At 35.6% G+C, this 26,985-nt stretch overlaps 3 protein-coding genes across 8 annotated transcripts; 1 reads left to right on the plus strand and 2 right to left on the minus strand.

The window, feature by feature from the left end:
• Positions 1-1,226: 1,226 nt before the first annotated feature.
• On the minus strand, positions 1,227-2,160 carry LOC117929344 (zinc finger A20 and AN1 domain-containing stress-associated protein 5). Its single transcript, XM_034849636.1, has one exon. It carries the CDS (start codon positions 2,005-2,007, stop codon positions 1,489-1,491), a length of 519 nt encoding a protein of 172 aa, XP_034705527.1. The 5' UTR covers positions 2,008-2,160; the 3' UTR covers positions 1,227-1,488.
• A 2,864-nt stretch (positions 2,161-5,024) lies between these two features.
• LOC117928147 (zinc finger A20 and AN1 domain-containing stress-associated protein 8-like) lies at positions 5,025-11,357 on the minus strand. 6 transcript variants are annotated; one of them, XR_004653515.1, is made up of 4 exons: positions 11,260-11,356; positions 11,054-11,150; positions 6,580-7,258; positions 5,025-5,472 (listed from the first exon to the last, which is right to left on the minus strand). XR_004653515.1 is itself a non-coding variant. In XM_034848025.1 (4 exons), the coding sequence occupies exon 4, from the start codon at positions 7,245-7,247 to the stop codon at positions 6,729-6,731; it is 519 nt and encodes a 172-aa protein (XP_034703916.1). In that variant the 5' UTR covers positions 7,248-7,258; positions 10,653-10,748; positions 11,054-11,150; positions 11,260-11,357; the 3' UTR covers positions 6,427-6,728. The 6 variants fall into 6 exon arrangements, 2 of the variants coding, with proteins under 2 accessions (XP_034703916.1, XP_034703915.1); XR_004653514.1 differs by having other exon boundaries at positions 5,033-5,445; XR_004653513.1 differs by having other exon boundaries at positions 5,033-5,466.
• Positions 11,358-14,325: 2,968 nt separating this feature from the next.
• On the plus strand, positions 14,326-26,889 carry LOC117928634. Its single transcript, XM_034848576.1, has 9 exons — positions 14,326-15,230; positions 17,589-17,689; positions 17,798-18,158; positions 22,752-23,642; positions 23,757-23,814; positions 24,262-24,323; positions 24,422-24,528; positions 24,655-24,742; positions 26,060-26,889. Exons 1-9 carry the CDS (start codon positions 15,096-15,098, stop codon positions 26,357-26,359), a joined length of 2,103 nt encoding a protein of 700 aa, XP_034704467.1. The 5' UTR covers positions 14,326-15,095; the 3' UTR covers positions 26,360-26,889.
• The last annotated feature ends 96 nt before the right edge of the window (positions 26,890-26,985 follow it).

The following is a 26,985-nucleotide window of genomic DNA, read 5'->3' on the forward strand; positions in this document are numbered from 1 at the left end:
ATGAAATTTCAAATTATTCGTGACATTCGGATAAAAGGAAAAGTTCTTAGTGTTATATAAGTATGAAATTTTCTTAACTTTAGGCATGTTTTTAAAATTGTGAGTGTTAATTTGGGTTCAAAGCGGATTACAAAATAATTAAAAAAGAAAAGAAAAATATATAGATGAAAATTTTATTTTAAATTTAATTGACCTTTTCATTCCTTCTTCCTTTCATGCTCTTCATGATAGAAAAAGGATGTGTATAATGCATTTTCTTCTGCTTTTTGCACAATTCATGATCCCAAGATCTATTTCGCAATGGTTTGAAATTAGTTTTGTAGTATAATTTTTAAAATGATTATTGATTATTCCGAATTTATTTTCTATAAAGGTAGTATATTTTTTTTCAGATAATATTCTTTAAAATAATTATTAATTGTTTTAAATAATTCATAAAGAAATAAATTCTGAAATGACTCGAATTTTTTTTATTTACTATAAAAAATTATTTTATGTCAACATCTTAAAACATAACTGCTTTCCGACACATATGGCAGTCGTGTCTTTTTTCCATGGCAGCCAATGGGAGCTCAAACAATTGACAGGTGTCGACTATCAATTGGTTACAGACATCTGACGACCTGTATGATGTCAGTATAGCACTTCTCTTCTGAGTGGTCTCCTACATTTGACAACCTGTACGGGCGCCACTAGTTTCCCATCCCCGTATTTATTACTTCCTACCTCCAAAACGACGTCGTTGTCGCCGTCCACCCACTTTCCACCACAACCGTTCGATCAAAATACTTCTCGAGATTTCCATATTTGAAAAAAAATACATTCGCTTCCAATCCAAGACCAATCGCAGTACGTAAACTCACCCGACCACCCAAAAAATATAAAAACAATGTTCTCATCGCACCCCCTTTACAGCTTTTTATTTCCGGCATTGTTTATATGTACACGTGTCAAATCCTCCATTATATCGTGGTAATTTATCCTTCGTTTTCGTTCGAGTTTCTCACGATAATATCGCCACCAATCCCTTCTGTAGACCCCACAACTTTTAGACAGGGTCGTGATTGACAAAAAAAGCCAAACCTCACCTGATATTTACAGCGCTTGCCATCTCGATCCCGTTTGGATGCTGAGAAGTGAGAAGAAAATGAAACAAACGAAAAACGAAGCGATTTTTTTTTTTTTTTCATTAATTTTCTTGGGAAGCAAACAAGAAAACGGTATAATGAATATCGCAAGCCACAATCCAATCCTCATTCATTCAACAAAAGGAAAAAAGAGAATAACAGATTGATCCAACAAGAACAAACCAGAGAGACTTTTTTCATCTTAATATCTGCAAATGATTCGACAAATCTCTCTAACGCGCTCTCTCGCAAGGTCGATCTAGAGAGCACAATCTCTGAGAGATGAAGAGATCGAGATCGAGAGCCTCGATCTCTAAATTTTACAATTTTGGATTGATTTTTTTTTTTTGCCCTATTATATTCAGACTCTCACGATCTTCGCAGCTTTCACTACCGGATTTTCCCGCGCGATAGCCTCGCGACCGGCGGTCTTGTAATCGTAGCTGCACTCGTGCCGATCCGTGTACCGATGCTCAGCGCAGAACAGGTCCCCGCACCGGCACCGGAATCCGGTGAGCCCGACCTTCCTCCTGCATCCAGAGCACCGATTCACCTCCCGCTTCACCTTCCCGACCTCCTCAACCGCCGCAGCTGAGGCAGCGTCCTTCGTCCGATCCAGGCTGGTCTCCGCCGGCGAGTCCATTCGCTCGGGGGACCTCGCGGAGCTGGATCTCGCGTCTGCGCCTCCGCCGGACACCTTGTGGCTACTCTTCAAGGCTCCGGCAGCTGCCGCGGCCGCCGCCGAAGCGGAGGCGCTGAAGCACTTCTGACACATGTTGTTTGTGGCCGGATTGCCTGTAAATCCACAGTTGTTAACGCATAGGGCGAGGGTTTCTGGAACTTTGAACTCAGTCTCTTCCTTCTCCGTTTTCTGAGCCATATCCTCGATTCAGAATCCGAATTCCAGAGAGTTAATAGAGGAGATGAAGGATTTCAAGAGGGGGGATTGATTGAAATTTTTCTTGAGCGAGAGAGCGGATGGATACGAGGGTTTGGAGGATGAAGATTTGGGTTTCAGAGAATGGAATTTTAAGGGATTCAAAGGTCGGTAATGGCGATGGAATATGGGCCTCATAGAGACGCGTATCCGAATTTCCTTTTACCATTTTGCCCTCCCCACCTTTCCTTATTTACTCTTCTTTTTTACTTTTTTTTAAAAAAAAATTTTCTTTGTTCTAGATCAGCTCTGACGTGTCCTTCGTCATGATTCACAATGTGTTTTTATTTTGCATTGTTTAATTAATAAAATTTAAACTCAAAAATTAAAAATAACTTTTTTGAGAATTTGTTTTAAAAATAGAATATAAGATATTTTTAATAATTTTTAAAATATTTTAAAAAACAATTAAAAACATTTTATACCAACAAAAATAATTATAGAAATGTTTTTTTACTATGCAATAAAAATATTTTTTATTTAATTTACGTAATTAATTTAATCTATATAATTCTATTATTGTTATGAATATTTTTTTTTCATTTGGGTTTTTATTTTATTTTGTAAATTTAATCATTTTCCAACTCAAAGGTAAGATTCCAACTCCTTTTTTCTTTTTTTTTTTAAAGCTTTTTATCACTCTCGCAACAAATCAACCCCTCCACTTGTCCTTGTTTGACTTTATACAAATATTTTAAAAAATAAAAATAAAATAATATAAAAACAAAGGAGGCGTGGTTGGAGCGGTAAGTAAAGTGGAGAAGGGCAATGTGGTAAATTCGAAAGAGATGAAATGGTGACAAGAGCGTGTCTCAGCAACAGCAAGTACAGCCGCCCAATCTGACCGAGCCTTTCCTTTTCCTCGCGCGGGACGTGTTGGTCACGCGCTTTTACCCACATTGAATCCGACACGTGGCTTCATGTTGCGTCGCAGTTTCCCCCTCTCTCTGACTCTGCCAGTTGGCAAATTTCTTCGACATACTCTGTATTTCGACGGTTTTAGTGATTTTCAGCTTCTTGGCTTTTACATTGTTTTTCCACATTCTTTCTTTTTTAATTAGTGATGGCTTCGTGCATTAAAATTTGAAACACGTGACAGCTAAACCGAGCGTTTTTTAAAACGTATTTGATATATATTAGGAAAATAAAAATTGTGAAATTGTTTTTCAAAATAATTGTTTTGAGAATCATGAAAGAATTAATAAAAAATAATTCATAAATTTTAAAACATTGTTAGACAATTATTAATATATTTTTATATTTTATTTTTAAAAGGTAAGACCAAAATTATAGCTATTAAGCTTATTTTTTGTGCATTAAAATTGAAATAAATGGATAATTTTATTGGTTTTATTTAAAGAAAATAATAAATTAAAATGAAAAAAAGAATGTTATAAAATGATAAATTCGTGTTTAATAATTATTTTAAAAAATAATTATGAAAGATAGTTTTAAATTTTTAAAAATTATTTATAATGATTTGTTGACTGTAAATTTATTTCTAATATTTTTAAATATATTTTAAAAATAATTAAAAATAATTTTAAAAATATTTTAATTTTTATTGTTAAAAGTAAAAAATAAAAAATAATTTTTTTATTGTGAAAAGTGTTTTGTGGTTTATATATTTTGTAAAACAAAAATGGTTATAAAAAACAGTTTTCAAAAGACATCCCTAACTTCCTATTAACTTTGAATAAAATTAAAATATTTCATATGTATAAATAAATTATATTAATAACACCTGTAGCATGAGTTTCTTATAAATTAATAAATAATAAAGTTGTAGGTGCGGTTGTCCTTTCTACGGCAATCTACGCGGCTAACAATTATAGCGTTTTTTAATAATTTTTTTAAAATAATAAAAAAAATTCAAATGGGCGGTCTGTGGACCCGCCACTGAGGACCAGGTCAGCAGGTTAGACTCGTGCAAAGAAAATCAAAACATCTGCAGGTCGGACGGCGGAGATCGCTTGCCTGCGGCTCCATGGTGGCCCCCATGGGCTGCTGCAACGGAAAAGTGTTTGTCCAGATGGGTGGGCCCCAGGTGACTCTGCCTTCGGTGGACTCGCTTTCAACAGATTAGGTTTGGGGGCGGCGTGGGCCCCGCACATTTCCAGGTTCCAATTATTGGCCTTTGCACGATCCGGCTCGATCTTCGGCTTGAGCTGACTCGGTTGGGCTAATGTCGGCACTGGTGGAGTAGTCGGCGACTCAGGGAGATTAGCTCCGGTTGAGCCGTGGGGTTGAGGGAAGTGGGCGATGTGACGGCGCTGGCCACACGAGGCATCTCTGACTCTGACAGGTTTGTCCGTTAGCCCCTTGAAATAGGGGGGGTAAGATTCTCTGCGGTCCTGTCCACATTTAAGGTGTTTCACCTCTCTTTTTGGACCATTCACGTTAATATAGGGTTTGCCTTTCGTGTTAGATTATGTTTGGTTATTAGAAAATTTGTGATATTAGTATTATATAAATTATATTAAATGTGAAATACTTAGTGTATAATCAAAATAGGATTTTTATAAGAAGTAGTATTTTACTTCCAAATTAAGATATTTTTTAAATTATATTTAATGTTGAACTTTTTCAACAAAAATTAATTAACTTTCTAAAATCCAATCTATAAACGATGTAATCATATATATATATATATATATATATATATATATATATATATATAAAATCGTATCAATTAATCCAAAAGAAAATTTAAGCAAAGTAGGTTGATGTGGGTAAGAGAATTTCTCGTCCGATCTAATATTTTTATTTTAACAAATATCTAATTATATTTTCAAATAATATGATTTATAAATAAATATTATAAATTCTTATTATTTATATTTATAAAAAGTAATTTTATTTTATGTGTTGAAAAAGAAAATAAATAAATTAAATTAAATTAAATCATTTTTTTAATCTAATTTTATATATAATCGAGATAGAACCCGTTTCAAACCCGATTGTCAAAAGAAAACTAAAACCCACCAAAAATCTATTTCTATATACATGTCAAATTTGACATTTTGAGAGTACAGCGTGACAAACCCATCTCATTGTGATGGCTAAGGATTATCTAATTCAAACTAATCTGTAATAGCTAATGCTAAAAAGTATGACATAATCAAAGACTTTTGGGGGTTCCAACCTCCCAAACCGTTGATATCACAAATCCAATGTGTCTAGTCAGAAAACGTAGGACTCCAATCAACATAGAGACATCATATACCCCTTTTTTATTTTCCAGCCACACATACTTGACAAGGTTGCCCCAAGCCTCGTGCCAGCCATACTCCCATCAGGCCCATCACCCTTCTTGTATGCTCAAGGCCCCCTCTTGGCCCCCAATATGTTTTCTCCATGCCTCCTTCCCCAACACCACCTCTGCATATACCAAGCCTCATGCTAAAACTCCAACATATAGAAATCAAAATATCAATCTTAAGTTTGATCCCCAAACTAATGTTTAATAAATAAAAATACTAACATAAATTTCCCATATTTTCGTTTTAAAAAAAGGGATTTTGTTTCAAAATGTATATATATTTTTGGTATTTGATTTAGATATATTTCTATTTTTATTTTTTATTTTTTAAAAAAAAAAAGAAGAAAGAAAATATCTTGTATTAAAAAGTATAAAATTTTGTTAAATAATTTTTAGAATTAATACTTTTCAAAAATTATTTAACAAAAGAATTTTTGAGGAGAGTTGAGTAAGATTGAAGAGACACACACACACTCTCTCCCTCTCTCTCTCTATACCATAAAAGTCAATTAAAACAACTTCACATGTCAGACTATTTAGATAAAAGTTAAAAGGTCAACACTAACAGCATATAAAATAATTGGTCAACAATGGCCCACAAAATTGATGGATTCAGTAGTCTGTTATAAGTTAGTTTAAAATCAATAATTCTACCGGAGAAAAAGTGTCTTTCCACCCAATCATATATAATAACCGAGTTTATAAAATACAAATTTTAAATAATTATTTAAAAATAATAATAATACTTAATACATTTTTCTTGATGATATAAATACTATTTTTGACCACGATAATAAACATTTTATTTACAAACCTTTTGGGACTTGGGAGTGCTTTTAGAAAATAGAAAACTACTTTGAAATATTTTATTTGATTCTACAAATTAAAAATAATTAATTTTTAAATTTAGGAGTTATTTCTAAAGGACTACACCCACTTCCTAATTTTCAGAATTACATCTATCTCTAGACAATTGTTTTTTTTTTTAATCTTGATTTTTTCATATTTAATAAAAAATTTATTATACCAATGTTGTCTATGATTTTCACTTCAACTTCGACTTCCCGGTAAAAGTGGGAAATAGGAAACAAACCCAAACAAGACCTAATAGCGTTCACATAAAGCTAAATATTAGTATAAAGGGTTCATAGATAAGTTCTTGTACCAGTTTGAGTTCTGCATGAACCAACCACACATGTAGCAAACCCAGGAGAAAGTATAACATAAAGCAGAAGGGTGCATTGAAAACTTACCATGAGAAGCCTGTTCATCAGACCAGCAGCAAAACACACCATGGATGACTGATCTATAATGTTCTTTCAGACCGGGAAAGCCGAGCGACCATTTATGTCATGAGTAAACAAGGGAAGACTCGTGGGGTAGACTGTTCAAACATGGCTTCTTAGATTTTGTCAAGCTTTTCAGGCTTGATGACAGGGTTGGATTTGGCTATGGCATCTCGAGCAGCGGTCCTGTAGTCGAATGGGCAGGCATGTTTGTCAGAGTAGCGATGCACTGCACAGAAGAGGTTTCCACAGCGACAATTGAAGCCTGTTAAACCGACTCGCTTCCTGCAAGAACTGCACCTGTTTGGACCCTCTTTCACTCTGTCATTGGTCTCGCTTGGTGAAGCACAAGCTGCCTGTGTTGGGACGGGCATTGACTCTGATGGACCAGTCTGTATTATATCAGCTTTGGCAATGGCGACCATGGACTCTTTTGCATTGCTGTTGGAGCTGCCCTCCACGATGCTCTCAAACGATGATGCAGCAAGTTTAGCCTGTTCCTGCTTCAATACCAAATCCTTGTGGCACTTGGAACACATGTTCATGGTGGCTGCACTCCCGAAGAATCCACAGTTGTTGATGCAAAGTATGGGGGCTTCAGGAGGAGCTTGGCACCCTGTCTCGTTATGGTCCATACTCTCCTTTCCTGCACAATAATTGCCACTCAGAATTCTGATCAAAATAGTAAATTCTTATATCCCAACAATTCACATTCCCTAACCTGAAATTGAGTGGAAGACCAGTAACCTCATAGTAAATGTCCGCATTCAGTGATACAAACAGTGAAGGTACATACAACAAAATCATATTTCTAATTGGAATGAAGAGCGGTCTAAATGAAATGTCAACCTTGGCAGAAATCAAATCTTTTTTAATACAAATGTATAAAGCTGCATTAAAATTCATTAAAAACGAGCACAGTTGGTTATTTTCATTTGAAAATTAGATATAATGACAAAGTGTCAAGAAACTACAGGTTACTTCTATCATTTTTCAAGTTTTTCCCAAGTAAATGTCCAACTTTGTGCATCAATGATGACAATATAACACTAAAACTATTGAAATTACCACATTTTTTTTTTCCTAATTCTTCATTTTCTTTTTCACCCTTGTAAGCCCTATTTATACCTACTACTCATAATGCAGATACAAGCGCACTGACTCATATTGTGCATTCACAGAAAACTTGGAAAGGGGAAATAACAACATGAATCTTGACCAAAAAAACCAATGCAAAGAAACACACAATAGAGAAACAGAGAAAGGCAACCAAGCCTGAATCCCCCCAAGCTTTAAGCAGTAAAATTAGGGCCCAGTCATACACGTTAAATTAACATAATGTCAAAATGTTGTAACTCTCACCCAAAGGGTGAAAATGAGAATCTTGCCAGTCAAGCTCCTCTAGATGCCTGAGGTATAATTAGATATCCCATCCAATCATGTACACAAAAACCTAACATGTACACCAATATCCTAAGAAGTGAGCTGATTGAGCTCCTGTCTTTCATAGAACAATTCATACTTGTCATCACTATAATAGCTGGCCTCATTCCAGGTAGTGTTCCCACCCATGATAGTTTTAGCTTTCATTAGAAATTCCCTATTCTACATAGAACCCCGGTGGAGCTCAAAAACAGGATCTGGTGCAGATTCTACCACCAAATTTAAGAACAGAAACACTGCAACAAAAAGCAACATTGAAGAAGTTAAACTGCCAAGGTTCGCACAACCGAGCCTTCATAAACAGTTCAATTGCACTAATCAACCTAGCTTACATGTTATATTCTATAACATCTCCCACCAAACCTTCCAAAGCACCTCTCTCCAAACACCAATTTGCCCATCGTGTTCATGATGTGAGAAACCCCAATCCAGTCAGGACAAAACATATAATAATAGTTTTAGGGAGTAATAATTTCAATCCTAGTTCCTAAACAATTAGCAATACCCTGTTAATCATATGAACTAATAAATAAGGGCAAATATTAAATTACAAAAACAGAGAAAAATAGAGCAATACAAGAAAGGAGAAAAAAAAAACAGGAAAATGAGATTTTTTTTTAGTAAATGGAATTAGAACTATAAACTTTCCCATCTCCACCTGAGCCAGGAATCAGGAGCAATCCAAAGAAAAGGAAAAAATGTGCATATTAGTGTGAAATCCCAACAGTTTTTAAGTCTAATTGCCTGCACAGCCAACTAACTAGTTTCTTGCTTCCAGCAACCCACATAAGCCCAAGATGTTCTACAAGTCAAAAACTTGGAAATTAGGAAGAAAAAAATTATAGCAAACAAAAGACATACAAACAACAAGATAAGTAATTTATGCCGTTTACCCACTTTGCAACAATGCCCACCAGCAGTCTACAACAAGAATTTTCACAAGTTAATGAAGGATAGACAAGCCCTAGCATGGGTTAGACATGTAGCTGTGTGCTAGATGAATAAAACACACCAACAATAGCAAAATTCCTATCCTCGTCTAGCCTCACCAACGGACTTTAACTATAAACATTCAGAAGGTAGATGATTTCCAAAATCCCCTACTTGAACCAGCACATGGTTTTTCTATATATAGTAAATAGGGGCAGAAATTAAATTACAAAACAGAGAAAAGTAGAGCAATACAGGAAAGGAAACAAAGGAAAATGAGATTTTTTGCTTTTTTTTTGGTAAATGGAATTAGAACTATAAACTCTCCCTTCTCCACTTGAGCCAGGCCTCAGGAGCAATCCAAAGAAAACAAAAAGAATGTGCATACTAGTGTGAAGTCCCAACCAACAGCATTAAGTCTAACTGCCTGCACTGACAACTAACCAGTTTCTTGCTTCCAGCAACCCGCATAAACCCAAGATGTTCTACAAGTCAAAAACTTGGAAATTGGGAAGAAAAAAACTGTAGCAAACAAAAGACATACAAACGACAAATAATTTACGCATTTGCAACAATGCCCACCAGCAGTCTACAAAGGGAAATTTAACAAGTTAATGAAGGATAGACAATGACACTGATATGCTTCACACCAACTCAGTCCTTTCACATGTACCGCCAAAGCCCTAGTAGTATTGATTAGACATGTGGCTGTGTGCTAGAAAATAAAACACACCAACAATAGCAAAATACCTATCCTCTTGTCTAACCTCACCAACGTACTTTAACTATAAACATTCAAAAGGTAGATGATTTTCAAACCCCTACGAGAACAAGCACATGGTTTTTCTATATATGTAATCTTCTTCTGTTAGCTGCATCTATTTCCACATCCTCATCCAAATCCTGTGTTATCCACCATAACAACGTAGAAGTTCCCTGCTTCAAACTCCCCTTATGAACCCTACTGTACTAAGTGAGATCTTTATGCCTCCATATTGTAACTGAATTTGAGCACCCATGAAGGATTTGCATTTTACACCACAATCAAGATGCTCAAAACCAATTCTTTTTCTCATTCATGGAATAATCAATGCTCCTTTCCCTACCAAATCCAAAATCCTAGTGTGTTTATGCATGATGAATCCTCCTCCATACTTCCTTGTCAACTTCCTTCCGCTTCATCAATTTACATGAACAAATTCCAGTGGTCTTCAGCAAAATTTACCTATCAAAAAAATAAAAAATTCCATTGGTTTTCAGCCTGATTTAGAACCACCAATTCATTCAAATCTGGTTGAAAAGTGATCTCTGCTTGTCCGACCAACCGAACTCCCTGGCGGAAGCGTGGATTCTCTTCCCTTGTAAGGTAGCATCTACAAGACATAGTCATCGAGCCCTATCATAATTAGGTTCATGGCACTGAAAAATCCCTCTCTTTTCCCCTGTCACTGATGATTTGATTTACCTCTGTTGCTATTGTTACGATCTACAATCCATAAGAAGGAAGGATAGAGATGAACATGGACCTGCAGGCGTATAGAGCCTACCCCCTTTGACTCTGGAAAGAAGAAGGTGATGGAATGACCCTTCATCGAATAGAATCTGAGGACACTCTTTCCTCAACCTTGAATCAGAAGCGATTAAACATTTAGTTGAACGGGACTTACCAGTCCTTGGGTATTTCAGTCTCTCTTCAAAGGCTGCAACCGAAAAACACTTCCAAAACCTCTTCCAGTCCAATCATCAATCCCAACCACTGGTTTCTATAAGAATTGAAAGGCTTTTCATTACGTGATCTCCCACAAAACAACCACAACAGGTAGTATCACACCTTTTAGTAACCAAAACAATCAATTTTTCCTTGCACAAAAAACTCAATCTCGACTCCTTTCCACAGCCAGATAATAATAATAATAATAATAATAATAATAATAATAATAATAAACAGTGACGAAAAAAGAAATCGAACCAAACCAAATCAAAACAACAACAACAAAAAAAACGGAAAAATCAGCAAACAAAAATCATCTTTTAATATCGAATGAGCCACAGCGATTCCACATCTCACCTGCTCGCAAGGGGGACGTCTTCGTCGAATCAGCTCCTGTGATCGATCGCTCCGAAACTCAACAACCAAAACAATCACACCAGACAATCCTTGTCCCCTATGACACAAACCGCAACCAAAAAAAATTCACATCAGAACCACACGAGAGAAGGCGAGAAAGTGCGGGATAATAGAGGGAGTCTATATAGAAAGAAACAAACACAAACCCTAAGCGAACAGGAGAGAGACCGTCTCAGAGAATCGGAGTCGTCGGAGCCAAGCGGTGGAGGTGCGTATTTATGGTGGAGCTGGAGGAGAGAAAGGGGGCAGCGATCAGACGCGGTTGGTGCACGGTGTGGTTTTCTACGTGTCAATTTATTATTGGCTTCGTAGGGATTAGAGATTCCAGCCAATTAGATTCAACGCTATGCGTGGTTCCCATGGGCTCGACCGCAGCTGATTGGAGGAGGAGGAAAATGGGTTACGTGTGATAATTTTTTGCGCTTATTTTTACTTTTTTAATATTAAAATATTTTTTTTTGTCTTTTTGCGTGAGTCACTCGTTCGGATGTCTACGTGGCATGTAAACAGTTATGTTCTAGAACCTTGTCTTTTTAAGCGTCCATGCATAAAGTGTTTGTTTTAAATCAAAAATCGCATAAAAGTAATTTTTTTAGAACAAAAGTAAGAGGGATGCTCCTTTTTTCTTTTCTTTTTTCATCCTAAAATCTATTTTATTTTATTTTAAATTATAATTTTTATTACTAATTCAATATAATAAAATAAAATAAAAATTATATAAATAACTTTTGAGGTATCGACAATTATAGTTTAGTTCACGAGTTTTCTGAAATTCTACTAACATGTTATGTCTAAGTTTGTCGATTATCGGGACTAATGATAATGTTTTTACATCATTAGCGTGTTAATTGCAACGTTTTGGCTACAAATTATTTTTTTAAAGGAAAAACAATCAAGCCCAAACATAAAGCGTCGACATATTAAGAAAAAACCTTAATTTTTCTATTATAATATCACAACAACAATTTAGACACCAAAATCTAGTTCGATGAAATTGAAAATTTATAATTGCAACACAAGGTGAGTGAGTACCCAAATCTAAAGCCCGAAATATGAGTTATTTGATGTTAGAATTTGGAACTTTCTAATAAAAGGGATATCTACAACGATAAACAACAAAAAGACAACAATATTAAAAATAACAAGGAAACAAATTATCAATTGCGAGAAGGAGTAGGGATATCAAGAAGGGTAAGGGCATCATTAGCATCAAAGCCATAAGAACTGGTAGAGGCATCATGATCAAACACTTAGAGAGACCTTTGCAATATCCTTCATTGATCATCATTAACAAAGGTTGATCCAACCAGTATATCTACCTAATCAAACATGATTTTTCCTTGTAAAATGTTTGCAAAATTCTTCATAAGAGAGTTTGAAAAAACACTTGAACATTTCTATAGTAAAAACCTCTAAACTTCATCAAACTCTCTTAAATTGGAGTTTGTTATGGTGAAAGCAAAAAAAAGCTTATAGGTTGTGATGATGGACTAACCTCGTCCTTGTATATATACAATCGCGGTGCAAGATTTCCAAAACATTGCAATCGTTGTAATTATAACAAAAATAAATTAGTCAATATACTTACCACGAGTAGGTACAACATCCCGACAATCACTAGCTACGATACATTAATGAATGACATAATCAAAATATCAAAAGTTAATACCAATACATTCAATGATTAAATTGAAATATGAATTCAAAGATTGTGGTTTGAACTTAAATATCTAATCAATGCATCTGCTCTATAGTAACATTACAACCCCTTCACCCGATATCCCTGTTCATGCCTAACAATGATAAACATTACCAATATTATATAGGTAAAAAATAAATAAAAATAGGATTATAAACTATTTAAATATTTTATTGGTCTTTTTAATCTCCCATGCAAAATGTTCCACATCAATACATGAGATTTTGTATTTATATTCTCTTCCAACCACTAAAGGGAATTCTCATATTCAACCATTTCCTTTTTATCAAGACTTCCAACACTCAAAGAAATTGCAAGTTTTTGTCCAACAATTAAATAGTAGTGTATTTGGAATTATGTAGTGTTGGCTAATCTTTGTAACAACTTTCTTCACCTTTAGTTTTTGAATCGAATGCCATATAATAATGTAATGGATGACGAGTATAAATCTTCTTTTAACAAAAGACATTGAAATTAGGGCAATCATGAAAAAAATTAAGATCATATCAGAAAACATAAAACATTTTTTTTATTATCAAAATGTTTTCTTATTTTTTGTTTTGGATAACATAAAACTACTCTAAAAAATAGTTCTTAATTAGACCATAATTATCTAATTAATATTTTAGCTATTATTGATAAACAGTCCTTATATTCAAATGGAAGAAAAACCAACAATGTTCTATAATTTTAATTATAATATGTAAAATTATATTATTAAAGAACAAATAATTAAATCAAACTCAATACTTACAATATTCTATATTTTATTTTTCAAGTTTATCAAATGCTATCTAAAGGTCTATTTAATGACATTCATTTTAAAAATGTTGTGAAAAAAGACAATCCCCACTTAAAATTATTTAAAACCTCATATGTGAACAAATAATTTTAAAAAAAAAATTCTATAAAATATTTTAAAAATGAAAAACTGAATTTTCACACATATATACAAATAATTATAAAATAGAAACTCTCTAAACATAATTTAAATTTCGCATACTCATCAATTAAAATATAACATTTAAGATGGTCAAATATCGTATCTATAAAATCAATATATGCATGAAATGCTAATTATTTTTAAAATAGCTGCTTGAAATTTGTATTTTATAAATTTGAATTCATATTTTGTAATTTTTTTTATATGAGTGTATAAAAATTAGAGAACCATTTGATTTGTTTTGAAAAATAATGTACTTTTAAAAAATTATTTTCTATAAAAAATGTTTAGAAAAAGTAATTGTAAAACCAGAAAGCAGTATGCTATTTTAAAAAATAATTATCAAAGAGACATTAAGATTTTTTTTTTTTAAACTTTTGAAGAGGTCATAAGATATTTTTTTATTTATTTTTCACGAAAATAGAATTTAAATGGCCATTAAAAACTTTAAAAATTAAAATTAAGCATCCAACTATTTTTTTTATCTTTATTTAAAAATATTTATTTGTTTATTTTTATTATAAAAAAGAAAACCATTTAGTTCCCAAACAGTGACTCATAAACCCCTCTCTTCTCTTCATGCCTCATTTGGTATCTCCCCCAGAGAGAAGGAATTTCTGGGGTTTTCGCTTTCAAACCCTTTTTTTGGATTTCCTGGAAAATTGAATTCGCTCCAAATAAAATATTTTCCTTCGCTTTCCCCATAAAAATTTCAGAGAACAGGGGAAAGAAAAAGGCGGAAATCCGTAGTTCCTATATCGTGCCACATTCTTTGAAGCAGTTTTGTATCCGCCAAATGGGATCACGGCAAATGTCAGAGAAACCAAAAATCGAAAATCGATAATTGGGAGAAGTTGAGTATATAGGGTTTTATGTATCGTTTGCTGTGTTTGTCGATCAGTGGGATCGGGATTCGGAGGAGATTGATTGTAGCGGTGGAGAAAAGTTAGGGTATGTTGTTTCCCTTACTTTCCCGAGCAAATCTCATACAGAGGAAAAAAACACGAAAATTGGTAGGGGCACATTCTTTGGAGAAGTAAAGTAGCTAGGGTTTTGTGTATCGGTTGTTGTATTTTTCAATTGGTGAGATCGGGAAAAGGGGGAAATTGATTGTAGCGGTGGAGAGGAGTTAGGGTATGTTATTTTGGCTCACTTTCCCGAGAAAATCTGAGAAAGAAAAAACCAAAAATTGATGCTTGGCCATCGCGACACATTCTTTGGAGACGTGAAATAGCTAGGGTTTTATTCATGGTTTCTGCATTCATCAATCAGTGAGATCACGGTTTGGGAGTGGAGTGGTTTTATCGGTGGATAGCAGTTAGGGTTACTGAAAATTGGAGATGGAGGGTGCGGATCGGGTGGATGATCGGACATTTAGGGTTAATTTTAGTGGAGATGGAGCGGCGAGGTTGAGGGAGAGAGTGAAGGAGAAGCTGAAGGAGTTCATGGGGGATTACACGGACGACACCCTTGTGGTATGTGTTCTTTGCATGTTGTTGATGTTTGTGAACCATTGCATGGTTTCTTCGTCAGTGTGTGTTGGAAAAGTTATATATTTTGACTCTTTGAGCTGGTACTTGGTCATTGTAATAAAGAATCTTGGTCCATATTTCTAACGTTGATTTGTTTTCTGAGCTGTTTGATTTTCTTTGGATTGATTAGGTCCATTTCTAGTTCTAAAGCTCTGTACCTGTACTATATGCACTGTACATGCAGAGAAGAAATGCTAAAAATATTAGGACTTCAAGCTGTAGAAACTTCATGAGTTCCAATCATTACCCATGTCTCACAATGAGTCTTAACATGTGTAGTCGGTTTGCATGTGATATTTTTGAGTCCTTTCTTATTCCTTTTGGTTGCTACCAAATCTTTAGTTGCATTTATATTTCATAGTGACTGTCTAATTCTGAGATTAGGAATAAAGCATTGAAATCAAATCGCTTCTAACAAATGGTAGGCAACTTGTGTACAATGCTCAATCCAGAAGGTGGGGGCAGTTGTAATGCATCTGAAAAGAGGTTGACAGAAAGAGCAGTAACTACCTACTTTGAGACATGGGGAATGAGTAATTAGGAAGTTTCACATACAGACTTAAAAGAGTTTAGAGACAAAAACATATCATTGATAATTCTGATAAAAAAACACATCATTGATAATAGTTTTTGGATCAAACTGTGCCATGGAAAAGGGTTAGGTACCCTGTGATGCACTACTAAGCCAGTATTGAATAGTGAACGTTGTCTCAACTAGTCAAATAGATGATAATGAAGAAAAAAAGCGAACTCATACATGGGCTAGATTTTCATCTGTATGTGAAAAGGGACTTGGAAAAGAAAAACTGGCTATGTGGAGTTAAATTAACATTCTTGAGGTTGCTGGAGTTAAACGATCATTCTTGACGTTGCTTACAAGCCTTCACTGTTACTTATTCAGTTTGATTGTTCATTTGGAAGTAGCTCAGCTTTGGTGGACTTCAGATGGGTTAAAATAGGATGACTTTGGTGGATTTGGGACAAGCTTTGGACTGAATCTGGGACAAGTTTGAGGATGTGTTGGCTGTTTGTTGGGTGATTGGTGGTTCATGGGTTTGCATTTGCATCTAGTTGAGCAGAGCTAGGTGCTGCAAGCCTAGTACTAACAAAATGGTTCTAGATATAGGTTGTGGAACTCTCAACCTTATTATCTGTTTATATGTCTATATGTCTGTCTATATGTGTGTGTTTGAGTGTGCATGTATAACCCTATACAAGAACTATCTATCATCAGCATTGCCTGTAATCATTCTTAAAACTTCATCTTTTATGCATCCCGTGACAGGACCTTTCATTTAGTCTGCACCATCCAAACACATCTAAACACTTACGAAAAACTAATCTCAGAATTTCTGGGATTACTTATCTGAGATGTTTCCTTTGATGAATAACTATTTTATCGCAGGAAAAAGGTCACTATTCAGGTTCACATGATATTCAAGGAAAATGATTTGAAAGAAGAACCTTTGTTCACTAACCCATAGAGCCATTCCATGAAAAGGATGTTTTTGCATATCACAACTTTATTTTTATCAAGGTTCTTTCTCATCCTAAAAGATTTTTATGTTTTTCTCTTTCCAAATACACCAAAAGACTGCATAGGGATGGTGTTCCAAGCTCCATTCATGATAGTGGTAGGCATGCCAAACCACAGTGGAATTTGCAACCACTTCGCACTTTAAAAAGAAATAACAGGTCCATTCTGTATGCCCTTTATACATTATCAAGTGATCCACCAAAAACACCTTACCAATTGTGAAAAGTGCCCTGTTCATACAATAGGTTTATATATCACATGAAAAGCACAATTAAATTAAACAGAATCATCGCACTTTTCCTTTGCCACCACTTGAATATGATGTTCTTACAAATAGAATGGTCCATTTTTACATGTGCACCCTCAATTTGCAGTTAAAATGGTGAAACCCAATAAAACATGACAAGGCACAACCCAACATACACATTGTTCTACCTTGTTCTAGAATGAGGTTAATCTAGGATGAGGCTTAGTGCAATTAATTTTTTTATTTGGCCTCCAACATACACATGTTTTTTTGGCTATATGTATGTTTAGTAAGTTTTCAGCATGTTTAAACCCTGTCAGTTTCAGCAGGGTTCTAGGGTGCGTTCAATGCTAGAATTTTGCTTGTGTATGTTGATTGTGATGTTCATTATAATTTAGCTATGGATTCAATTAAATTTTGTTCATAGATTTGGGAGTATGGAGATTTTGATTGTTCTAAAAAAATTATTGTTTAGATTTGGCATTGCAAATTCCCACCTTCTGAATTTGTATTGCAGGAATATGTGATCGTCTTACTTAGAAATGGCAGGCGCAAGGAAGAAGCAAGGAATGAGTTGAATGTATTTCTTGGGGATGACAGTCATTCTTTTGTATCTTGGTAATTTGATTCTTTTATTTCCTTGGGTAAATTTTATGTCCTGCAAATTAGTTGCTTGACCCTTGGCTATTAGTCAATTTTTACTATTGACAATTTATCCTTTTACAGGCTGTGGGATCATCTGGATTCCCATCTGCAATTGTATGTACTGCCACAAGAGTCTTATCCTGATGAAATAGCTGAAACGAAACATACGATGGGGGAGCACACTGAAAGAAATGATTCTCTGCATTTGGACTCTGAATCTGAAAGAGGAAACTCTTTAAGGTCAAGAAGCCGGCATAATAGGGAGTGGAAAGGGCTAGCAAGGGATGGAGCTGAACCCCCTCCTCTTCGAAGTTCTGAGGATGACCATGTCCATACTGAGGAGAAAACTCATCGTAAAGTTGGTCATGCCAAACGGTCTCTTTCTCCTAAGCATCCAAATCAGAAGAAAAGGAATCGACCTGATGATCTGAAACAAGCAAAGGTTTGTGTTTCTGATTTTTCTTTTGCTAACTCAACTGAGGAATTGGGTATATCCAAGAAACTATGGATTTGAATCCGGTGATAGGAATTCCTTCTAAACTAGTGCCAAAGAAGCTGATGAATATGCTTATGTATCTCAAAAGCAAAGTCGTTTTTCTTGCTTTTGTTTTTTGATAGACAAACAATGAGTACATCAGACAAGTGTCAATCAAAAGGGGGGGCACTGCTCTAGTACATTGTGATTATATAACCAATGAAGTAAAAGAAAGAGGAACAATCCACTCCCAAGCAATCTCTTGACCACATAAAACAAGGAATGGATAAAAACAACTTTTAAAACTTGCACTGAATGCAATTTTGCTTTTGTCAAATAGTTCAAAACAAACAAAGAGGCATCATTCTTAAAAGTCCTACAGTTGCATGTTAGGTGTTCAGGGTGGTGGCTGGCACCGTTAGTGGGCCCTGAGAGACTGATAGTAAAATTCAGTTAAGATCAAGTTGGAAGGTATACCATCTGCTCAAGCCTTCAAGGTACATAAAGCAGGTGCCCCTTTTTGCCCCTCTAAAGCTCTTTTTCTAATAACAAGGAATTATAGGCTCATAAACGTTATGAAATTGTGAATGTTTATGAGTGTCAAGATCTACCACTAGATATCCCTTCCAATTGCATATTAATGCTAGTGGATAGATTTTTTGGGCCTTCTGAGTTTGAAACTGTCCCTTCTGTCCATTTTTATCACAATTCTCACATTTGTTCTAAATTTCTGTTGAAGCATTCTTTGTACCTTTTGTGAGTTTTTGAGTGCCCTACATGAGTGGGTTTGGCCTAACCCAACCTAAACCCAGTTTGAAAAATCCCAAGTTTGTATTAAGAAATCTCAACCCAACCTAAGGCTTGGTTGTGCTTGTGTTGAAGCTTCCCCAACTCGATCTCAACCCGAAACCCTGCCTTGCATATGCATATTTTATTACTTTATATGTACTTTTGTTAATATAATCGTATTTTGAAATGTGAAATGGCAATGTTTTTGTTGAATATAATAAATTTTTTGAAATTGTGTTAAATTACTTGTAATATTTGACATTTTTTACTTATAATTGGTCTATGTTATAATTACTTTGCCAAAGAATCCATAAACCATATCCTTGTTCGCTATGTAAAAACAAAGGTTTTATGACAGTTGCTTTCTGCTCTTTTTGGGGTGTCTGGGGTGCTCTCCTCTTTGGTTAGAAAGACCTTTCTAGGCTGACATGGTTCTTTCATGGGAAAAAAGTGTAAGAAGGCTTGGAGGGTAGTCTCCTTATGCATCTTTTGGATAGTTTGGAAGGAAAGGAACAAAATCACTTTTGAAAATGGGAGCTTTTGATCCAAAGGCTAAATCTTTTGTTTGTATTTTGTAGTCGTGGACTAAGATGTTTATAGAAGATGATCCTTTGTCTCTAATTAGCGTCTTTGATTGGTTGGGTTCTCGTTGAGGGTGGGTGGTTTTTTTATAGCCTCTCTTGCTTTTTGTAGCCATTCCTTTTTTTGGTTGTGCCTTTTGGCAGTTGGTGTATACTTCCTGTATGATTTGAATCACTCTTTTGGCACCTCCTTTTAATATATATGTCTACACACACACACACACACGCACTTTTTTAGCTATAAAAAATGTTATCATTACTTTTATCACATTACATGCAATGCATGGAATAAAAAATAAATAAATTAGACAAGGTCAAATATGAAACAAAATCGACCCTTTGTAGTAAATATAAACATGACAGGAAACCTTAATTCCTACTGAGGTAGTGGTTCAGGAAGTGGCAAGGGAGAGTATATTTGGAAGCAGTGGGTAGTTGAAGTTTGAATTTATCCAAGGTTTTGATAAGATTGCAGAAATCAGATTTGGTGTGCAAGCATGAAAGGCTGGCCTTTAGGGTGATGTTTTTTGTATGGGGTTGTGGTTTGCTGTTTCTCTTTTCCTTTTGCTTGCTTTCTGGTGCCATTTGCATAATCCCTTGTGTACTTTGTGCTCCTTTTTCAAGAACTTTTAATATATATGCTTAGTTTACCTATCCCAGAAAAAAAAAAATTGATACTAATTTTTGTATTTTATAAAATCATGATCATATAATACCACATTCCAAGTTCTATGTATCTTATATTTTTTAACTTATGTTAGATGCATTATTTTGTAAAACTTGTTTTGTCATGTATGCCATTGATGTTTACCAATTAAAAGCATATAGAGTTTAAAAATAATTAATTATTTATCCAATGCAAACTCGAAAACCCACTTGAACTGCCCAATTTGAGCATAGGTTGAAAACCTTCCATCTTGATATGATGTTGGGATGACTTCCAACCTGACCAAATCACCCCAGTTGCAGCCCTAGTTTTGATCTAATACCTATTGGAGCATGGTATGTTATGCATCATAGCAGGAGGAAAGCATGGCTTATGTTCAGTTTAAAGTGTTCACCATTCCCTTCCCAACCCTAACCCAGAAAAGGGACCACTGCACCACTGCCTAAGCATCCAATTGAATATTAACACATTTTAAAATTATTAACCTTTCTTCAAGGTAGGTTTCCTATCTGAAACTAGTGGTACCTATTTTTCATAACTACCTGTTACCAGTAATGCCTCATTATCAAGAGAATAATGGGTGTCATGGAAATTAAGACAGATGATTCTGTTAAATTGTGGGAAAAACTGTACCACCACAGCACCGGGGAACAGTACTACCACAAACGTCCTGCAAGATATGTTAGACAAATCTCCTGGAAGCTAGTCCCCAATGCCCCATTGCCTATATCTCCAATGGACATGACCTAAATTTGCTGAAAGTATGATCTGATTACTCTCTCAAAAGAGGTGTTTGACCTAGGTTTCTTACATGATTTCTATAATCCTCAATATGATATAAATTAAGGGTGGTGGCTAGGAGAGGGGGGACACGATCATGGAAGGGCCCATGAATCTGTGGAATCTAGAAACACCTTTATGTTTAGCTTGGAGCATTTGGAAGGAGCAACAAAGAAAATTAAGTGGAAAGAATTGTCTTTATGGAAATTATGCTTAGATCCTTATTTGTTTGGTAACTGAAGGAAGTTAGTTATGATGGGAAACCTTTTTTGGAGTTAATTGACAGTTTAGTAGGGGCCTGGCTTAGAGGTTTTGTTCTTGATAAACTGGTGTAACTTCTATACTATGCATCTATTTGGTTCATGCCCCCTTTTGAGGTTGTTCAAGTTATGCTCTACTATCTACAATGATTCATATACTCCATAGCAACTTTGCACTGTGAAGACAATCAATTATGAGAATGACATCCCCTTTGCTTGAGGTTCTTGTTAGCGGGAGAGCTTAGAATACGATTGTCACAAAGTGCTATTGTTTCCAGAATAAACCCAACATTTGTTTCCAAATCATGTTGACTGGGTTACTGATAGCATCTTTCTTCATCTCGGATGATGGGTAGCATGGCTGCTATATTGTCATTCTGCTGAATTATCAACATTCAGTTTGATCTGCCTTGGTTCAGGGGCATTCCAATTTATGTACCTCATCGATTTTATCTTGAGATTCTTTTGGTATGATTTATTTGATAAGGTATCCTAAAAGTTATCTATGTGCATCCTAGCATTCTTTTCAATGATGCTAAAGGGTATAAAGCAGTCATTATTAAATATAACCTCATTAAGCATAGCTGAATTTTGCCAAAAATATATCTGCTCAGTTAAAATGTCTCTTCTACTTTGATTTCTCAATTCTATTTTGAGCGCTTTCTTTTTATAGTTTCCATTTATGCACTTTTCAGTCCATATCTTGTAGATTGGGGGTAACATATCTCTCCCTAATAGTGGACCATCTTGGGTAGCACAGCCCTAGACAAGAGATACTAATGTTCAATGTCTTTTCAAATAATAGTTATGAAGGATTTGTAAAATAACTAGGCATTTTTTGAATACCATGTAAATGATCTATGTTTTTTCACAAAGATTGTTCGAACCAAAGGCTACTTAGGTTTTTTTTTCTGGATTGATGATAGGCTAATGGAGAATATATTGACAAATGCCAAAAATAGAGTGGCACACACTTAGTACACCAAGAGGATATAAAATGTGCCAAAAGGTCAAATAAACTGAAAAAAATTAACAGAACCCTATACAACCAATGAAGTTCAGTAGAGAGGAATAATCAACACCCAAACAACATCTAGACCACACGAAGGAGGGACTAAAAAGCTTTCAAAAATTGAATCAAATGCTCTATCCCATCAAAGGTTCTAGGGTTCTGTCAAAAACTGAAATCAATGCTCCATACTCAGGTTTAAAGCTTTGTGGGATTCTGTTGAGTTGAGCTGAGTTGATGTGAGGTCATTATTACAATGTACCCGTAATGCACTGCTGAATTTTTTGTTTAGGTGCTGTCAGATATTACTGATTAAATTGCCAGTTACCCCTAACTCCTTTTCCTGTGTAAGAATTTGATGTATTCAAGCAGATGATGCTGCATGTCCGGATCATTTACTTTATTTTTATTGAAGAAATCTTCACCTTGCTAATTGTTTTTCAATATTCTAATCCATTGATTGAAAACTGACAGAGGGAGGTAGTGTCTCAAGCAACCATTAATGCACCTAGACGGCTTCTTCAATTTGCAGTGCGAGATGCCGTAGCAACTTCAAGGCCATCTAATTTGGCTGCAGAGCCCAAATTGAAGCGTCTTCGTTCTGTAGTTTCTACATCCACTGGAGACTCATCCTTGGATGATCGTCCTCAGAGACTTCAGTCGGTTGCAAGAATGCCAAGTGCCATGGCAACTGCAATCAAAGCTGTAGCAGAAGCTGCTGAGGATGTCATAAAAGTTAGATCCTCCGGGAATGTATTTGACCGACTTGGTCGTGGGCCTCGTGGCATGGATTTATCAGAGGTCAGTGACCAACAAGCTGGATTTAGAGAAACTGGTACTGAAGATGGAGGATATGGAGATTTTAAACAAATTCCTGAAAAAACTCGCTCAACTCATCTTCAGAGAAGTGCCTACAGTGAACATTATGCTGGGAATGTGACTATGTTGGAAAGTGAAACTGGGTTGGCTTCTGATTCTGCATCCGACAATGAAGGATATGATGATGTCAATCTGATGGGTCGTAGGATTATGGATGTTTCTCAGTCTGGTACAACTGGTGGAAATAAGGGTGATGATTCACTTATGGTGCAGTACAGTGTGGCTAAGAATGCTGATGAAGGTATGCGAACAATGCGAAGTATAGATCAGGGTCAGCCTAGTGCTGTAGCAAACACCTCTCGTAAGATTGTGAATATCTCTGTAAATGTGAATACATGGAAACCACCAGCTCATTATCAGGGACCAAGAGAGGTTGAGGAAGTAGATGGTCAGAAACCTGTGCAGGGGAATGTGACAGGCACTGGCAAATCTGGTGTGCGGTTAATGAAGGCAAATGGAAACCCTGTCTCGGTTGGCAATGGAAATGTAAGATGTTCCTACTCTCTGCTCTGATTTGTCTTGTGTTCACCTGTGTGTTGGAAGAGTTCTTTATTCTTGGTACTGGATTGCTGATATTGATGGCCTGTTAATGTTAAACAGGCAAAACCTGCTGTAGATACTCAGAGAGAGTCTCAGAAGATGCAGCCACCTGCTCCTGGTGAGTGTTGAACTGGCTTGTAAGCAATTGCTTGCTTTGTGGGTTTGAAGACAAAAATTTGAAATTTATTTTTGTTAGTTTTCTATCGGATTAAAGTGTATTCATACTTTTCCTTTGCTCTTGAAGCCTAACTCAAGTTTTAAAGGTTAGGGTTGATAGAATGGTGGTTCAGGTTTGATTCCATATAGCAGCAAAACCAAAAAAGGGGGAAAAAACTAAAAAGGAAAAAAAAAATCTGTTGTCTTTTTCTCTCTTTTTTTTTTGTTTCTTTTTTTTCGAGTTCCTCTCAGGGTTATGACTTATTTTCTACTATCAACCAATTTTGTTCTTTGACAGCATGGTCCTCTCTAATCTGTTTTGCATCTTATTTATACCTTCACTGTACTTATCTCTATGATGTAGTTCTATTGTATTTATTTATTTAAATTTTTTTATGGAATTGTGCAGGTTCATATTCTACTGGTCGTCCTCTAGAGGATGCTGATTCTCGGACCATTTTTGTTAACAATGTAATGACTTATCTTCATTCTAAACTTCTATTTCTAGGTAAGGAAGGGTATTCTTGTCATTGACCCCATGTGACATTTTTGTTTATGTTCATCCACAGGTTCATTTTGCTGCAACCAAGGATAGTCTTTCTCGGCATTTTAATAAGTTTGGGGAAGTGGTAAAAGTGATTATAGTAACTGATGCTGCTACAGGGCAACCAAAGGGGTAGAGTGTTTCAGATGTTGCTTGTGCTTTGCTTTCACATCCATGCTTGTGTAAATATTTCCTTTTACTTCTCATGACAACACATTCTCCTTGACATTTTTTTACTAAATTGCATTGTGTAAGCAGGTCGGCCTATGTAGAGTTCATGCGAAAAGAGGCTGCAGAACATGCTCTTTCTCTTGATGGCACCTCCTTTATGTCACGTATTCTCAAGGTATAAATTAAAGATACCAGTTGCTCTCATTTGGTAGAAATGGTGGCCTTATACCTATAATTGTGCTTGTGTGCTTGTGGCATGTGAACAATGATATTTTTGTTCAGGATGATTTTCATTGCATGTTTACTAGAGAACTACTCCAATGTTTGATAGATAGTCTAAGTTGTCGAAATCTTGAACTGCCTAGCATGAGCCTTTATATTCAAAGGCCCAAAAGGGAATCATGGTAGATACATGGATTACCCAAATAAAACCAAGAAAGAAACTGAAATGAGAATGCATAGGAAAGAAAATAGAGAGGAAAAGTAGAAGAAAAGTAAAAATGAAGGAAAATAAAAAATAGATTAAAAGTCAATTAATTATTTATTATTTATTATTTACTCATTTCATTTTTTTTTGTTATCTTTTATGTAAAAATTAAATAATTTAAAAATGTATAAATTTCTAACCGATTTTAATTATATTTGACTTTTTTTTTTTTTTTGTATTTTTCATAATTAAACCAAACATTAGAAAATTATTTTTCTTAGCATTTATTTTTCTTTTCTTACTACTTTCAAGGAAACAAACATAGCCTAAGGGATTCCCATCCCACACAAATAAGGGCTTTGTATAAAAAAAATTGTTCAATGGCAACTCCAACCATTCTTAGTCATCAATGATTTTTCTATTTATTTCCATCCATAATGAGCAAAGTGGGGCTGTGTTCCAACTTCCCTCTTCTTGCTTTCACTATCCATCCAAAGTGTCCTCAATAGGCTCAAGGAGCACCTAAGAAACGCCAAAAATGAAAGCAATAGGGATCACAGGCGCTGGGCCATCCCGTGATGGATAAGCAAATGATAGGCTTGTCATTCTGCTTTACACAAACATCATCAATTGGTCATCATTCTATCCCTTCACCATAGCTGGTTCAAAGCAAGTGACCAGATGGTCTAAAGCCATCAGAAGCTTGGCACTTACAATGGGGAGGGTCGCACTATAAGTGCAATAGTTGCTAAGACACCCTTGATTTTGTAAGACTCGAGCAGTGACGGGCTAAATAATGATATGGGAGAGGTCCAGCAATGAGCAGGGAACTTCCATACACTTCCTTCTTGTAAATGTGGTTGGACCGTGATGTTATTGACATCTTGTAGCAAGAGCTATCAATGCAGTATTTTCAGTCTTTGTGTTCCTTGCATTAGATTTGTTGGGAGTGCAAAAGCATGTACTTTTCAAAAGTTTGCTTAGAATCTGCTTGTTGTGCTCATAACTTAGGTGGTGCAAGTTGTGGGCTGACACTGTTCTTTTTTATTTTTTATTTTTTGGCAGGTTGTGAAGAGAAGCTCTACCCATCAAGAAGCCGCTCCTGGCATGTCATGGCCCCGCATTGCCCGGGGTTCTCCCTTTGCTGCTGCTAGGTTTGCTAGAGTTCCTTTCCAAAGAGGTATCCCTGGTGCATTTAGGGCCCGCCTTCCAGTTAAGCTTGGTGCAAGGAGCTTGCAGTGGAAGCGCGATGCTCAGCCCACTCTAGCTGAGAGTGGTGCTCCAGCGTCCAACAACAGTGTTCCCTCTCCTACTGCTCGTAGCCTCACCTATGTCCGAACAGAGCCTAAGCCAGATGGAAATTGAGGTACCACATAGCTCACAAGATTACTCTTTTGCCCTTAAAGCTCGCGCCGTTCACAATCACACCAAAGTTCGATCACCCATGAACAAAACCTGAAAAACCTGTTTTTCATCAGAATATTGTTTATCTGCGTGACGGAGAACATCTTGCAGGTTAGAGGCTCAAAAAGTGGAGTATGGGGAAAGATTAGATTTCCTTTCTTTCCCCACCTAAATATTTTTTTTTCTCTTTTTTTGTTCATTTCTTTTTGTCAAATTGGGGGTTTTGGTCAATGGGTAGTGGTTCTTTGTTCAGTTCTTTTTATTTGGTAAGTATCCAAAGGTTATATACCATTAGATTTGCAATCTGTGAATAGGGGATGGATTGGTTGTTGAAGATTATTTTCTGTTTTTTGACATAAAAAAGGAAAAAGGAAAAAAAGAAAAAAGGGAAGGAAAACAAGAAAGAGAAAAAAAAAATAGAGGCTTAAGGCATCTGTTTGGTTTCTGGAATCTGCTTATTTAGATATTTTGATTTATAATCTGCTTGTTTATATTTGGTGTTGTTGCCTAGCTGATGTGGCTTGTGCCACATTGGCATATTTTATTTTCTTAGCCGTTTACAAAAACAATGCAGTTTAAAGTTGCGT

The sequence above is a fragment of the Vitis riparia genome, chromosome 13 (assembly GCF_004353265.1).
Source record: "Vitis riparia cultivar Riparia Gloire de Montpellier isolate 1030 chromosome 13, EGFV_Vit.rip_1.0, whole genome shotgun sequence".
In the NCBI taxonomy this organism is placed as follows: Eukaryota; Viridiplantae; Streptophyta; class Magnoliopsida; order Vitales; family Vitaceae; genus Vitis; species Vitis riparia.

Coding starts and splice junctions, on each gene's coding strand:
- LOC117929344 (XM_034849636.1), bottom strand. CDS start 2,007: ATGGCTCAGAAAACGGAGAAGGAAGAGACTGAGTTCAAAGTTCCAGAA.
- LOC117928147 (XM_034848025.1), bottom strand. CDS start 7,247: ATGGACCATAACGAGACAGGGTGCCAAGCTCCTCCTGAAGCCCCCATA.
- LOC117928634 (XM_034848576.1), top strand. CDS start 15,096: ATGGAGGGTGCGGATCGGGTGGATGATCGGACATTTAGGGTTAATTTT. Junction 17,690..17,797: donor AGTCATTCTTTTGTATCTTG/GTAATTTGATTC, acceptor ATCCTTTTACAG/GCTGTGGGATCATCTGGATT. Junction 24,743..26,059: donor TTATGTCACGTATTCTCAAG/GTATAAATTAAA, acceptor ATTTTTTGGCAG/GTTGTGAAGAGAAGCTCTAC.